The sequence below is a fragment of the Haliotis asinina genome, chromosome 2, assembly GCF_037392515.1.
Source record: "Haliotis asinina isolate JCU_RB_2024 chromosome 2, JCU_Hal_asi_v2, whole genome shotgun sequence".
In the NCBI taxonomy this organism is placed as follows: Eukaryota; Metazoa; Mollusca; class Gastropoda; order Lepetellida; family Haliotidae; genus Haliotis; species Haliotis asinina.
Window position 1 is genome coordinate 64,321,025 of NC_090281.1, and position 17,504 is coordinate 64,338,528.

General features: G+C 38.6%; 1 protein-coding gene across 1 annotated transcript; it reads left to right on the plus strand.

The window, feature by feature from the left end:
• The first annotated feature begins 508 nt into the window (after positions 1-508).
• Positions 509-16,749, plus strand: LOC137271954 (beta-1,3-galactosyltransferase 5-like). The gene is made up of 5 exons (XM_067804336.1): positions 509-668; positions 11,942-12,009; positions 13,876-13,947; positions 15,058-15,179; positions 15,912-16,749. Exons 1-5 carry the CDS (start codon positions 509-511, stop codon positions 16,747-16,749), a joined length of 1,260 nt encoding a protein of 419 aa, XP_067660437.1.
• Positions 16,750-17,504: the final 755 nt, after the last annotated feature.

Sequence of the window (17,504 nt, forward strand, 5' to 3'; positions counted from 1 at the left end):
TTGATGCTGATGGATGGCTTGCATCCTCTGCTGACATACTTCTTCTTCAAACTGATCGTGAGTCCACATTCTTCTCCGGCATGAGCAAACCTGTCCATGGAATCTCAGCAAGGCCTCTCATTATGTGAGGAGATGGAGGTGTGTGACCAAGGCTCATCCAGCATAACTGTGCGCTTCATGTCCTTGTGGAAGGAAGCCACCATGCAGTTGATCTGAAAGATCCTGCTGAAAAAGGAAGACGTTGTTAGGACAATGAAATCTAGATACAGTGGCTTGCCCTTCCCACCGCACTTCTCCTACAGCTGACACGGTGTGACTCTGGGTACTCCTGAGCTACCAGTGCCTGGAGCCTAGTGAGGAGAATGGGGGACTCATGTGCAGGTGCAGCAAAACCAGACTACAACAACTCCAAAGCTAAAGGTCATTATCGCTGCACGAACAGGAGAGCTCGATCGTACACCGGAATTTGTAGCTGTCGTCAAAGAGATACTGCAAGACTTGCCAGAACATGACGCCACAACGGAGTGAAACGATCAGAGATGATGTCAATGATACCGCCATCCCAGCCTTTGGCAAGAGGGAAAGGAAGAACAGGGAATGGTTTGGTGCCAACCTTTGTGAAATGGAGCCGGTCATTGAAGTTAAGCAGAACGTCTTTCTGGCCACGTGTGATAAGAATCCCTAAAATGGCATGAATTTCATCAACATCTGTAACGTCCCATGCAGTTTCTGGCTTTCATTCATCTCAAGAAATTTTCTTCAGTCTTCGTATATGTATCAATACCATTTACCATTTCCTCTGAAATATACAACTGAAGCATATTAACTTCATTTGTAACATGATCCACCTTTACAACTTTTCTGCAGTGGCCCATGCAAAATATTTGTCTGTGCAACACATCCGTGTGGTGGTGGACTTAAAGACCGGATGCTACCATCTTTTTCGTTAAAAAGTCCCTTGATCCCCATATCTTTTTCTTATCAGACACAGAATGTTCACTGTCAAAAGGTGTCGATTTAATATCAGAATTATTTCTACATAGTAAATGTCGAAACACCTATCTTCAGAAATTTGCATATGAGCATCATGCTCTTGTAGACTTGCTAAAATAGCCCAAAGTGCTGCTGTTCTTCTGTCAACGCTTCACAGAGACTGCCTTAGGGTATGTGTAGAAATACCCACATGGACAATTCTATAGCTAAATTTATATGTCGATGGGATCTGACGGGGCCTCTGGGGACCTTGGCAACAGTTAGTGTATGCGGTTTTCAGATTAATAATTTAGATACATTTTCAATAAATTGTTCTTAACATTAACTGGTGTGTTAAAGGACTTAAGATAGAGGATTACATGGAACCGTAGCGATATCTGATGTACAGTTATGTTTTTATGGTCGAGCCTCTGATGACTCTGAGAGCAGGACAAGGGCTAAATTGGTTTCTTCACTTTAAAGTGAAAATTATCATTCTAAATTGTATCTAGAATCAATACTTCTAGCAGCATGTTCGGGTCTTTGATGCTTCCAATGCAGGTATAAGTGGGTTTGTTCACTAGAATCCATATTTTATTGTTATAGCTGAACATGTACATTTGTCAAAAAAGGAAATAAATGCTTACTACTATACCCCCGGAGTAGTGGATCTCATGAAGATCCATTTTGTGCAAAACAGTTGATTACGCAATTGTTAATAATGAACAACTTCTTAAGAAATTCCCAGTTTGAGAACTGTACAAGAAACTGTGAGGAAATAAAGAAACTGTTATTCAACGTTTTGGCGATTGCTGTTGCTCTGTGTAAAAATGCAAAGAAAATGTTACTTTGCAAACAAAAGCGTTAACAAGGATAACTTCAGATTCTCCTAAACCCCTTTCACAATATCAAAGACGCTTTATACTTATTTCACTACTGCAAAATCGGTAGAACATGTTTTAAAAGATATCAGAATGAATCTTTGTACAATTTCACATCCTACAATTGTTTCTTCTTTTAAATCTTCTAAGTCGAAACATGGTGACTTTACGTGGTTTATCTTTGATTCAAAGCAAAAGTTTATTTCAACATTTCTTATGGACATCTAAATCACTGTTATTGTTTTATTATGGCTTGGTCAAAATAGCTTTCTTGTTAAGTAACATCTTCTAACATATCTTTGATAGCTTTTTAAGTAATTCATAAAGGCAGACGGGTAACGCTTCTTCTGGCATTTCGTATATGTGTAATTTGTATAATCTGTGTTTCACTTGCTCTGAATGTCCGACTGGTCATGTGTGCTGATGACCATGTGTACATTAACTGTTTGGGATAAATAGTTCTTTTCCTTTGCTTAATACAATGCGTGTTTTTTCTACATTTACATGGAGCTGGTTCATGAAACAAAAATATAAGTACGTGGGCATTGCTTTCCGATCTGAAGTTGAGCATCACACATCATTTCACATTTTTTCACACACAAGCAATCGTAGAGCATCTAAAATTGCTTTTCCACACGCACTGAAGAAAACACTAAAGTAAGAATCTTGATCAAAGCTTGTGTGTAATCAAGAAATGAAAGGAATGACTTGAAACATATTTTACCGCAGAATTCGGTCTTGGTGTTACGGAACAAGAACACAACAAAGTACACAACTACCCCTAAAATACTAAGCTTCGATTGGGAAACTTGGGAAGCTTGGATGGTAGTCACTGGAAGAAAGATTCGTCAATGTCTGAAAATACCTGTTAACTACACATCGGAGCCATGAGTTATTTAAGTGTAGCGTGGAGAACACTGGAAATACTGTGAGACAAGGTGGGGGACAGAATCGTGCTTCTCCTTCTACCACCAGCACAAACCAGATAAAAGAACAAACACCTTTGTAAGTCCCGTGCGACACTTGCCGAGGCGTTTACAACACATGACATCAGTGATGATATAAGCCTCCTCGTCTTGTTACACGCTTACAAGTCGTCGATCAAATCAAACTTTACAGCTTTTCTGCAAGGCAGTTTCTACGTTTGCATCCTAGAAGAAAAAAGTAATCATATTATCAGTGTAAAATATCAGATGCTACTGTAACATCTTTTCTACCTACAACGTAGGTATGACAACACTGCAGCAGTGTTCACAAAACACACGGAACCATGTAAGCGGATTTGCCAGGGTATATGAACCATAAACCTCGTCACATCTGTCACGTGACACACTATACAGGTTGTACGAATGACTTTGACCTTTGATTGAATGTTAGAGTTGAAATTTTAGAGTTGTGTACAATTATGTAATACAATTGTTGCCAAAATGTCTGGTTTGTTTGCGTCAATAAATGTATCAACAATAAAATGTTTCTATATTTCACTTGTCGTTTAACAAAACCTCAAATTCTATCTTTTCAATCTTAAGTTAAGACATCCCAAGTTATCTCCCTTTATGACCGTTCAAATATCATGGTGAAACATTCTGTGTGTCAGAAGTTATCCTTAAATAACTAAATTAAAACATCTTAAGAGTAATAAATTCGTCACATGGTATTTTGAAAGTATGTACCGTCCCGTAAGCCCTTTTCAAAACACAGTGTCACTAATAAAAATACACCGTGATTAGATATTAGGCCAAACGTTTCTTAGGTTCCGAAGTACATGTAACACTATTGTATATGGGCCAATGGCCTTTTGTGCAAAAACAGATGGATGGATGGATCAATGGATCGGTCGGTCGGTCGGTCGAATAACATATCGGTTGGTAATATTTCCGCCTAATTATCGTGAACAACTTATTTTACCAATACTCGTTACTTTGCTGCATATTACTATTTCAGACCCCGCGTACAGGTATTTTTTAATGAAGATCAAGAAAGCACACTTGTCTTATAGTTACACCTTAACTGAATGTTCAGATATTATCTACAGTCACGGTGTTTGTTACAGATTTTATTCCAAAGTGTAATGTTCACATTAATAACCGTGAGCGAAATCGAAATGCGAGCTAACCATTACTGTAAAACAAACGTTGCTACCGACAATGTTTAATTCGATGCAAATGAGTTCATTAAATAAATTAAATGGATTCCAGTTTCATCTGAAATCTACTTGGCAATCGCTCTAATTCCCCTGTTCTCTGCTCCAATTGTGAGATATGTCTTAAGAAAGTGTAGCAAGTATAGAGATTGCCATTTCTACTACTTTATTCTCACAGGCCTCACTCCAAAACAACACCTATGAAGTCTTCTCCGCATGTAAGTTTGGACAATGGCGGCATTGAGAAAAAAACTCTTTATAAATTATATTGTAATCATGTCCATGGTCTGCTTACACTTCGCAGTTTTAGGAAAAACACTGATAAATGCAATATGTGTTATTGTTCATTGTTTGTTCTAACAATGACCATTACATCTTGCGATACGTTATTCATTCCTAATCAAACGCTTCCGGTTGGTTGTACCCCAAAACCCCTACATGCCACTACTCCTACACCCTAGTACCCCTACAATTACTTAAGACAACACAGTATTTGCCTGTCTCGCATAATGAACTGACCCACAGATTACTGCATGGAGCATACAGATGAGATCAAGCTTAAGGCAGGGATTATAATCTGTTGTTTTTTGTTATGTGTCAAGGAAATCTGGGATTAGATAAAAGTTGCTTTAGTGTCACGACGAAAGATAAACCCCTACGTTAATGGAACAATATTAATCTTTTGCATGATTGTTCAATGTTAGAGTTTTTCCCACATTATTTTCAATAAATGGCTAGATCCGTATTATTGAAGTAAAGGGTTTATATATTGTGTATTGTTTGATTGTTTAATTCTTGATCGAGAGCCTGAAATAAACGTGTTTCCTGCGTTATAACGGCGCTGGCGATGAATGTTCATTCGGTATTAGAGCTCTATGATTATTCATGAAACAGTATTGATTATAAAATTTACTAGGTGGAGGGTCAAGTAAATGTCTTATGTTAAGTAAATGAGTGCTTGAGTATAGCTGACTATACAACATATTTCAGCATCGGACTAACTAAAATATTATATGCTTGACCATTTTATAACTTGTTAAAGCGTTGAACATTGTTATTTTAGTTGCAGAAAAGGCACAAATGAGACACATATATCCCATCTGTAAGAAACAGAAGTGGCGGATTTATTGAGGATTACATCAAATAATCCAGGAGCTGCGAATCAGTAAAGGCAAGTGCATCTGATGGCGTTTTGGCTCTTCATTGCAAAATTGGATTTGTACTACACTCTGACTAACAAAATAATGGGGTTGTCATTGTTATTCAGTGTGATCTGATACTGTTACCAAATTAAACATTCAAGGATTTGCGCTCAATTCCATTTTTTCCATTCTTTTCAGGCGTTCAACACCTGCATAAACACAACTGAGGTGATTATGAGGCACAAATGAGGTGATTATGAGGCACAACTGAACTGATTATGGTCTCTTGTGTTGACTTAATTCACTTAGTCATTTGGTATACATTCTTTCTGTATTTCAGGAAAATGGATCAAGACAAAGAGGAGATTCTGAAATACTCTCGAAAAGTTTACGGGTCTTTTGAGAAAAAATATAAAGAGTGTTGATTCATGTCTGCCATTCTTTTCGTTCTTTTTGTTTTATTTCACTGTTAAGAGCAAGAATGTCCATTTCCCAGGGGCATGCAACCTCGTAATGATTAGAGTTTAACTGAAAATGTAAACCAGCATTTTGACAGAATATGTTATATTACATGGTTTCCTAAACCGTAAACATTCACATGAATATAACCTTTTCAAAAGCCTTTTTGTTGGTTACTGAATTGTAAAACCAAATTCATAGAACACACTGCATCTTGAACCATATAAATTCATTTCAATAAAACGTTCTGAAAACATGAAATGTTTAGCGGATGTTTTTTTCACAAGCATATATTACATCGCGATACATGTAAAATAGTATTCATTTTATAAGTTAGGGTACTTTGAAGAAATATGTATTCACCGTGGGGAAATGAAGTGGGCACCTAACCAGCAGCATAACTTTATAGAAATAAATTCTCTGTTTGAAAGAATCTTTGACGTTCTTGACGTAGACATCTTTGTTTAAATGTGGACGGAAGAAGATGATGTATTCCTGTCATTCCTACATGAAGGCATCCTGACCATTGCAGAAAGATGTACTAGATTGTAACACCTGGTCAGAAATGATGGTGCTCGTACGTTCCTGGGGTCGCAGTTGGGAGTGAATACTCTGCCAGTGTTCATAAATAACCGTTGTTCTTTCACTATTCAGGACAACTGTCTCACATAACTACACATAGAATCTTTTATGTACTTATCTGTTAAGATCTGCCCGGAAGATCGCTGCATAATCAGGGTGACACCTGCTAATCCAAACCTCCCCCGGGCCTGATGCCAGTGTCTCCAAGGCACCAGCGACGAAGTGGCTTTTTATTGATAGAGATATAACTTTATAAATAAAATTCATTATGATGTACAAAGTAAGTATTTCTTTAAATACTTATTTCTCTAAGTGTGGTAGGCTAGAAGACACAAAGAACGTGATAATCACCTTAAACTGGATTCAAATCACACGTTTGTACATATTTTATCTTTGTTTACACCAATATATCTACCTGTTTCAATTAACAAATCATAGCAAAGACCCTATCTTAAGCGTGATCCTACATTTCCAAACATTGGGCCCCCAACTGTCCAAGTGTTTGAAGTGTAGTGAGTTGGCACATTTTGTGTGACGTTGTAGCGCCAACCTGTTATCAGTGCAGGGTGTAAAGAGTCTATTCTGCATTTCGGCACAACAAAGACCGCCCAACTGACAGTAAAATAGGTAAGGCTCTCCAAAACGGCATCCGGAATCTCGTCTCTCCTGTTTATTCACTGACTGGCTGAACGTGTACACCGCATCAAGTGTGAAACTTTCCATCGCCATCAACCCATACACAGAATATGAAACTCTGCTCAGGTGAAGTCACTCGCTTCCTGAGTAAGAAACATCTACTATGTCTTATATAGATTGAAGGAATTTCAGCATTAAAATGAGTTTTAGTATTTCTGCAATAATTGCAGTTGATATTGTACTGTAGCGTTATCATCAAAATGTTGTACCAATGATTTTTGGTATCTAACTAGCCTTGTGTTCATATTGCGTCATTGTAACTGGTGTAATAGCATGGTGACGTCTCAGCCATTAGATAATGCCATAATGATACTGTGCAGGCATCCTATATGCAACTGATTAGTTTATCCGTTGAAGAGCTATATGGGTACATTGTATGTCTCTTGCAATACGTGTGGGTAATAACTTTAGCACACTGACCGGTCGTAGGTTTCAACTAGTTGTGCGTCTAACAGTCCAAGCGTCTGTTGGTACTGAGGTGCACCCTATATTTGAGAAATTTATCCACAGAGAAACCTTGCCAAGTAACGCTTTGCCCACTTGGAGCCCTGCCCAATGCAAACTTTACCGCGGAGGAATTTTCCTACCATAGCAAATTATGTAAAATCAGATTGCATTATGTCATCTAGCAGTATGAATATTACTTTGAATATTACTTATGGACAACAGAAATTGGGAACCATGATCATTTCGTTAACAGCTGCACGACTTGTGTTAAACAATAATCAGTCTACCACTCCTTAGAAATAAGGGTGTTGACTTTATACAAAGCAAGCATAAGACATGTTATAATTGCACCTAATGGCTTTTGCATCGTATCTGTGATGCATTACGTTAAGCAGTGCGATGAAAACACTTCAAAGGTTACATGAAATCTCCGCTGAGGCCAATTTGCAAGTACTAGAGTTATGCCTACAGATGTTTTGCTGTGAAATAATCCTCGTAACAGACGTTTGCACAAACGCGACCAAAGTCTGCCTACCACATGTAAATGTGACAAACGGGTAAAACGAGGGAAATCGAAAACATACTGTTCACACCAATAAATAGAGTAAAAATAGGTCACGTCTGTGGTCGTCACAAATTATTCGATTGCTAATGTTTAAATGGCTTTTAAATCGACCATCAAGCCATTGTTGCTGGCAGAGTTTATAGGAGGCTGAGCTGCTGCAGACATAGGATTCGAAAAGGCACGGCGTAAGTCAAAGTAGATGACGATAGGTAAGCGAAGGCGTTCGTCCTCAGACTACATTGCTTTACCTGGAACACACAAACGATATGAGCATATTGTAAAATATCATTGTTGTTGCTTTTGATGTTTGTTGTAAACTGAGATTACGATATTGATTTTGTTTCTTCTGTATGAAAGTCGTTTCAAGTGCATCTTCAAAATTGTCGTGAACTCTTATTTGTATGTGCCAGCTATGAAGCCCCGCGGCATGTCTAAACACACTGGGAACGGTGCAGTAATAAAAGTGGAAGGGCTAAGATTATCTTCGTATCGTTTTTCAACTTGTAGACACGGTACATAAATCACGTCTCATTTCATAATCAGTACGATAGTCGAGTAAACGTAGAAACACTTATAAGTAGAAAGATATTAGCGTTGATAAAGACATATAGGTATGGTTAAATTTGTTTGTAATGTTCATAAACAGATCAAAGAAAAGATGGGCTGGGTTTTAAGCCACAAAGAAAGCATGGAAAGATGACAAAAAACCTTTTTCAATATCTGTATCCATAGTTATATGATTTTTCCCCAGATCTTCTCTAAATCGTTCCATATGAATTTGATAAAATCTACTGTAAAGCCATCCTGGCCTGGGCTTTTGCCATTTTTTGTGTGTATTTTCAAGAGCTAGAAGTATTTCATCATGTGATACTTGCCCATTTAATATTGCAACTTTGTGACTTAGCTTTGAAACATCGGATTCAGAAATGTTTTGTTGATGGTTATTTGGAAAAAGAGCGTCATATTAAACTGCATAATGGTTTGCGGAGGGTGAAAGTGTCAGGACGTTATCATCTGTTTCTTTTTTAAACTTATTTTTATGCGTTTTACACTATTTTGAATCAGCTCTATTACATTCTTATGACACTAGTATTTATCTCAGAAAAGGACATCAATCACAATTAGTGCCATGTCCACGCGCGATATGTTCTCGGATCTCATAAAACAATTTGTAGAAGGAATTAACGTCGGTATGTTATTGTTGACAAAATAAATGGTTTAGGCCTTGGAAATATTCTTTGCACCTTTCTACAATAGTAGTTAGCAGTGATATTTCTCTGAAGAAAAATCAGTATATCTGTATTTTGTGTTACGCTCTATTTCATTGCTTGCCCAGCAACCAACATTATAATCAGCGCACAGTCGTATTACACTGACAAAATCAAGGGATAGATTTTATCATCTATTCCATTATTTCCCATATGGTGTATGCCATCCTTTTATACAAAGACATGAAATATATGCATGCAAATATATCTTAAGATATCATGAAATGTTAACTGATACCACAAAACCCGATCTTTAGGTATCAAGACACATACGGCAAGGTGTTTTAATCGCATAAAGTGAAATTTTGATGAAAGGTCACCTGCATCGTAAAACACAAAAATACCTTTCGATATGGACTTAAGGTAACATTATTAAAGTAAAGTAATAAATTAATTAATTAATAAAGTAAATTCAGATTATCATGTTTAATAACAACGCGATGAAAAAGCATCTGCGAAACCGGAGTTCAAACGATTCACTAATTTCACCTCAGCGTTAGCTTCAAAAGCTGTACGGGTGTTTGGTGACCGGTGACTGAACACACATAAGGCCATGACACATATTCTATAATTACAAAATTTGTAGTTTTATATCTAATTTGAATGTAGGTAGGACTTATGCGCCTTCTCAGGAGGACAATCATTTAGCGATACTTTAATTTAACTTTAATTGGTTGTCATCGGGTACCATGGGTGACTATCATGCAGCGGTACTTTTAATTTGCAACGTGTCACGTTAGCTAATATTATGTAATATTTTAAATGATAGCTGGATGATTTTATTTAATAACTCTGGATTGGATTGATCAATATTCATCAAACTAGTAGGTCAGACCATGGCTAACAATGGTGGACAATAACATTAGATGTATGATCGCAAAATATTTTGGTCAGTTTTCATAGAAAGGGCATTTGATGAAAAAAAATATGAGTTGAACTTTACAAATTAAAAATAATCTTGTCCACAACTATGTTTTTTTCTGATTCAGTCACATCACTTGAAGAGAGTCAGTTAGTGAATGAAATGCCCATCATGCATGTACATGTTGATTGGTTTGTAGTGCAAACAGTATTAAAACATACCCATGATTAAATACAACTGATAGAGCCCGGATAGTAAAATAAGCTTTTATAAGAACAGTCTTGTCGAGACTGAGAGAGTAGTCCGCATTATGGAGGTAACCGGATTGCACAGAGTTGTCCGATTCCAATGTATAGTGATTGGGATGATTGGGATTGTCATATCACCAATAAGGAGAACGACAACAAGAAGTCTTCAAAGGAACGTTATGGTACAAACAAAGATTATTTCTGTGTTACTGCTTCTGTGTCAGTTAGAAAATGGTGAGTGAAACCTGCTTAGATGGATATCATCTTACACATCCGAGTCCATACAAATGAAAAAAAAAAAAAAAACCCAACCAAACAAAAAAAACCAAGAACACTCACATACAACCCAATACGATAAAAAGCATACAGAGCGTGTACGTTGTATATTGGCTCTAACAGCAGCTGTGTAATGTGAGAGAAATTTGGAAACATAGATATGCTCTTGAAAAACCAATACGCATATGTGGGGCATGTTTGGATCCATAATTACAGGTTCCTGCCACATTATACAAAGCCCAAGTCTCTGAAAAGTGTGATAGAAATATATAACTCCATATATACTGAAATATCACGAGTCAGATCAAAGATTCAGAACCAGTGGGCTTATAGGCTGAAATCTTTGGATTACAGAAAGGGGTTGGGCCGAAGGTTTGTAGGATAAAACAGACAACTGGCATGTGTCCCGGCGATACAGAGCAAATGTGTTTTTTTTGCAAGGAGGGAAACCCATTGAAGAGAATACTCTCCCACTAAAATTAGCATTCGTATATTGGAAAATAGATATGTAGACCTGGGCAAGCAGAAGATGTCCTTCACACTGCTGATCACAGCCCATAGCTTCATGATGTCTGTTGGAACATTGCACATGACTACAGCCGCCATGCTTATGTTCGTCTAGGTGATGTCTGTCAATATTATAGGTACTGACGTTGTATTGTCGGCGTTCATCATCGGTCAAAGCTATTCGAGTGAGTCAGTTCCATGATGTGATGACTATTGTAAACTCTCTGCCTGAAGGACGACGTGGTCATGAGTCATCGGCAAATGAGCGACAGGTGGTCTTGCAGAATCCGTCCAGACGAGGTCACCCACCACTGTCAATAAGTATATACGATGTCAAGGTTTTCCGAGCAAAATTCTAAAGCGTCTGTCATCGTATGTACCAATTACCGTGCGTGCACTGAATAGCAGAAAGTACGTAAATGCACCTTGACAACTGACTCTGAATTCATTGTTATTGGCGACATACATTTTTATGTCAATAATATCATTTGAAAGGGTTTGCAATCGATATTAATACACTGATAATACATTAAAATTTTATTCATTAACCATTCTCACCAGTTCCCAAATATGTTCATCACATAATCCCATCTCAACATAGAATATCATGAGGACAATGCTGTGAACTGGTGGGTCTCCAACTTGTAGCATCAAGGATACTCGCACCGTCTACTTTTCTCAAGAATGTCGACTTTATGTAGGTTGTAAGACCTTCATTCAAACGACTATCAGTACACTGGCGTTTTGTCCACAACCATTGACAACCATACTCTCTTGTCGGACATAGATGACCATGATATTCAAGTGACAGTAAATTGGTAAGAATAATTTCAACGGTTAAAGGTTTAGCAATATCATTTCCTGAAAATACATTGTATTATTTTTTCCACCAGTCGGATGGTCCAAAAAAGTGCGGATCCCCTCAGATCACATGAATGTCAAGGCCATCTATGGCCGACTAGTAAGTAAAACTGCCGATGATTTGGGAACAAATGCCTGCTTACTGTCGGGGAAATTATATTTAGATGTTACAATACAATGTTGCCAATCAAGTCTAATCCTACGTAGGTGCTAGATTGTGACTAGCTATAGCTGATGTTGTAGGGGAATCATTTGACTTCTGATCCTTTGGCCTTGGTGGGGCCTTAACGATATTTCCGTTGTGAAATCTAACTTTGATTGATGAGGGGATGGTTTCATCGTTACATCTGTTTCCTTTCATATAGTACTAGGGTAGGGTATATACATCTGTGTCTTTCTAACACCTTTTCTAAGCGACACAATTCACGTCCCCGTGACTACTAGGATATAACTATATAAAATACAGTGACACAGAAGTTTTGGGTAATGCACCGGTACCCTCGCGGGTTCACGCAGAGGTCTATATAACTCTTCTTTTCACCGTGAAAGACGCAACGGAAGGAATGATGACAGTTTCTGCCACGCCCTTTTGCTCACTGTTAGTTACAATATAATATAGTACTAATTAAACAGCTGAAAATGGTGTTCAAGGGTCTATGTTGGTGTGCTACAATACTCAATAGAAACACGTGTCGCCTTCATGGATTTCATGCTTCATGCTTCTCGCAGTGTATGAGTCTATATTTACACCTCAGATTGACACAACAAAATTCTGCTAACTGTATGTGCTTTGTTACTTGATTCTGAGCAGTTTGCCCGGTGGCTAGACGGACTAGTGTTTTGTGATGATCCAAATAATATTAATCATTAACACAAACTTATCTAACACAACAAACACTCTTAAGTCCAATAATAAACAAACATTCAAAGTCTTACTCATAAACCCCCGAAGCAAAAGAAAAAGGACACCCAAAAAGAAAAAAAGAGAAAAACAAATCCTAATACTAGCCGAACAACCGCAAAGATAGCCCTCTGCCGCTTCTGGTAAGTTTCCAGATTTCTACCAAAATGTATTTTGCAACCATAATGTTCACATTGTCATATCAGTCATATCTTTCGGTCAACCACTCTGTCGGTCAATGATCTCGTGAGCACGTCTCGAGGCACACATAAAATCTCTAAATGACCATCATGAGCAGGTGTCCCTGTAAACAATGGAAAAGGACGCGTGGTGCTGCATGCAGGTAACCTGTGATTTTACTGAATAACTGTTCACAACCACGTTTGTAATGACCTTTCAAAAACTGATTCTTGAGAAATCCAATGTATAGAGGATGTTGCTGTACAGGCGTTGTAAGCAATATAGACATGTATACATTCTCTCCTCTTCAAAAACAATTTGTTTTCATCTAGTTAATCTTGTAGATCTGGTAGATACACTATATTGAAAGTATGTTACACGTATGTGTGTGCAAGGTCGGAATAAGACACTCAAATGATTGTGGCCACATCCTTCCACACAGAATCAAGAAATATAGTTAAAATGGTGTTCCAATGATTAGAAACAACTAAAACACTCCCTTCTTCAGTTTGATATTCACCAGACACCATTTTCAGATTTACTGTATACTCATGTAAAATATGTAAGACTCTGTCACCTGTTGTAAGGACACTTCTTTGCATTTTGATATATACTCTCCCCGAAAAATGAAAAGCATATTTCAACTGTATTTTTATCTAATATATTTTGAAACATCCTGTAGGCTAAATGACTCAATGAAATATAGCGCAATTGGACACTGGGAATGCAGTCTGATACGTCTTTGGCACAAAGTCGAGGAAAGCCAGTTTGAGTGTCACATGGAGACGTGTGGTGACTCTGAAGTCAATGCCTAGTGTGACCATCGTGGGCATTGCCTCGGCATCTAACGAATACGTCTTAGAATCTCGTGTTGGCCAATTGCAGCCCACTCTGCCTGTAGTGCCTGTGCGAGTTGCTGAAGTGTCTGGGGCTGAAGTTGCTGAAGTGTCTGATCTAGTGGGCCAGGAGAGCACATTGAAATTGTGATTCCGGAGGAAGTCTCTAGTCTGAAGTGCTGTGTGGGGCCAGGCATTGTCCTGTTGAAAAAACTCCCTCTGGCGAAGGAGGGAGTTGGATGTCTTCACTGTACCTTTGAGCTGTCAGGTTGCCCTGGATCATCCCCAAGTCACTTCCCCTACTAACGGCAGGTGATCTTTCGATCCCCACATCATAACACCGCCTCAAACGAAACTGTAGGGAACGGAAGCGTCGGTGAAACGTCCACGTCGACGTCTGTACACCACTATTCTTCCATCTCGTCGTTCCAGCAGAAATAGTGATTCGTCACTGAACCAGATTCTACACCGATTCGGTAGGTTCCAGGCCTGAACGTTGGTGCAACACTGAACTCGATGTCGACGATGTAGTTGTCAAAATTTGGTCGCCCACTGCGAGTCGGAATTGCTACCGATTTCTTCCGGCGATATCTCTACCAGAGCTGTGAAATGGTGTTTTGGTGAATATTCATGTATCGGGCAACTGCACGTTGACACTGCTCACCTTCAACGATACCAATGGCAATATGATGGTTGGATTCACTTAGACGTGCCATTTACGTTCTTCAACAATATTCCAAATACAATCAATAATCGACAGACAGCGATCCCCATTTGATCCCCAACTTTCACGGTCATCGCATGTGAAATGTGTATTCTGTGACACTACACGCCGTAATTGAAAACCATGGTGATAAATACGGGTATTTTACAGAAGGTGCGTCTTGTTGTGATGTTTCAAGACATAAAAAACACAGTACTCAAACAGAGCAAGCGTTTTTTATAAAAAATGAATTACGTTCTAATTAATTGCTACATGGCATTGCATTTTTTTTCATTATGCTTTTGTTTTTGTGGAGAGTATATTGGTAGAGTGGCATAGTCCTTTGTACATAAACTGAAACTGAGATGAAGGGTGAGGTAAGTGGATAACTGACGGTAGCAACGGTTTTATTATAAATGCATTTTGATAATATGTCTTCAAATGTCGGTAAGAGAAAAGCTGTTTTGCAGAAATCAATAAAATATTGTTTTGGAATAGTTTAACATAATGGCCTCTTTTTTACTGTAGGCACAGCAGGGGAACCTGTGTCAAGGAGAGACCACATACAAGACACCGAGAACGATGCAGCTGAAGAAGCTTAAATGCCTCACATGGCTGATGATGATAGCAGTTATATCTTCAAGCATATGGTATGCATTTCTGAGCAGAAACCATAAGCATTTTCAAAATGCCTACAGCGGCGAAGGTGATCGTTTCTTATCTGACAACAAAAAGCAACACACTGTTGCCGTTGGCCTTTCACACAATATTTTCACTGATGTGTTAAGAAAATCACACCCAGTTCTCGCGGAAGAGTTAACAAAATCACATCCTCTCAACAAGACGGATTTATCAAAATCACATCCCACTAACAGGACGGATTTAAAAAAATCAGATCCAAAAAACATGACGGGCTTACCAAAATCACATCCTATCATCAGAACGGCGGTAAAAAACTTACATCCTATAAGAAGGACACAGTTTCATCCTATAAGCAGATCGGGGCTCACAAAATCTCATGTTACCAAGAGGACAAAGCCTAATCCTATAAACAAAACAGAGCTACCAAAGTCACACCCTATAAGCAAGTCAGTGTTAAGAAAACCGCATCCTTTAAACAAGACGAAGTTAACAAAATCACATCCTACCAAGACGACGGAGTTAACAAAATCACATCCTACCAATAGGATGGACTTACCAAAATCACATCACAAGACGAAGTTAACAAAATCACATCTTACCAAGAGAAAGGAACTAACAAAATCACATCCTACAAAGAGAATACAGATAACAAAATCACATCCTGCCAAGAGGACGGGGTTAACAAAATCAAAATCTGTGTTTGGAAATGAGTTAACAAAGAAACACATTTCTGCAAACAGCGGGCACATTTGGCCCAATACGTGTACCAACTGTTTCAGACACGACTTCATGTATCTCATACAGAATGAAGACATATGTAACGAGACAAACAAGGACGCAGTTGATCTTATAATACTCATCCTGACAAGACACACTGGTATATACAATAGGAATGTCATACGATCAACGTGGGCTTCAGTCTCCAGGAACAATACTGGAAATGTTCGCTACGTCTTCTTACTAGGCAAAGATCCTCGTCATGAACTGATGGAAAACGTAAAGCTCGAAGCACTGTATTACAAGGACATTTTGATGGAAGACTTCAGAGACTCATATTCCAACCTGACGTACAAAACAATTATGGGTTTGAAATGGGCCTCCTCATTTTGTGACAATGCCAAATTTGTCATGAAAACGGATGATGACATGTGGGTTAACGTGCCACAAATACTACGACTGGTCAATCGGAATCGGTTATTTTTGCAGTCAGGTGTCGCAGGAAAGTGTCTACGTGGAAAACCGCATAGGCGTAAAGAATCGAAGTGGTACATTACATTCAACGAATATCCATTGCCTCTTTATCCACAGTATCTTTTGGGGTCTGGCTATGTTACAAGCATGGCCGTTACAAAACAAGTACATAACATATCACGCAATGTGCCGTTCGTGAAGTTCGAAGACGTGTATTTTGGTATGTGTGTTAAAGCCCTCGGGAAGGTGGACTTCATGTGCAAGCGAGCATTTCACTACACTGGAGAATTTAGGAAAAACCCATGCATTTTGAAATCAGAAGATGTTTTATCATGTCATGGTGTGCCTTTGCCACTGATGCAGGAGGTAATAAAGGAAGAATGTTAATTCATATTACAACTACATAAGTTATTGTTGTGCCTACATATGTTTGGTTTTATATCAATTCCATCTATGACAAATAACAGAAAATAGCGAATTCTAACACAAATATGCTTAGTCTATAATTTAAAAAAACCCCCAGTTTTCCTTATATGTTTATGTCTTAGGGACTCTGGTTCAGTATGTCTTCAGCTACGCCATATGTTACCGTCACAGAGAGAGGAAGCAATGCAGACACACCAATCAACAATGAGAACTCGACGGTAGTAATCACAGTTTATTTTACTGGTAAACTTTTTACTGGTGTCTATTTTTTCTGAATTCTATAAGATACCGTGCGTAATAGTTATGACTTTTTCTTCTCTGTGTTACCAATGACAACTGTCACCCTGTTATGTAGTGAGAGCCTTTGTCACAGTTGGTGCAGACGAAGCATGATGATTGGGAAGAAGCAGGGGCTGCTCCCTCTTTGTGGTGTTTTCTCGTTGCTCTGATGCCTGCTGGGTTCTGTCATGCGTCTGATTATTCCTCTCTGCACAATTTCACGCCACGACCGTCTTCCATTCGCCTTACATGACGGTCTCATGACTCATGAGTCTCTGACTCAGCATGGTGAACATGCTTGGGATATCTGCCTTGGCCAGGGTGTTGCAGTGCTGTACTCTGTAGTGCCAGGTGATGCCCAGAATATATTTGAGGCAGCGCATGTAGAAGGTGTTCAGACAAGGGTTTTGCCTCGCTGCTGAGGACGCAGGCTTGAT

Coding starts and splice junctions, on each gene's coding strand:
- LOC137271954 (XM_067804336.1), top strand. CDS start 509: ATGACGCCACAACGGAGTGAAACGATCAGAGATGATGTCAATGATACC. Junction 669..11,941: donor GAACGTCTTTCTGGCCACGT/GTGATAAGAATC, acceptor TTTTTCCACCAG/TCGGATGGTCCAAAAAAGTG. Junction 15,180..15,911: donor GTTATATCTTCAAGCATATG/GTATGCATTTCT, acceptor TTCTGCAAACAG/CGGGCACATTTGGCCCAATA.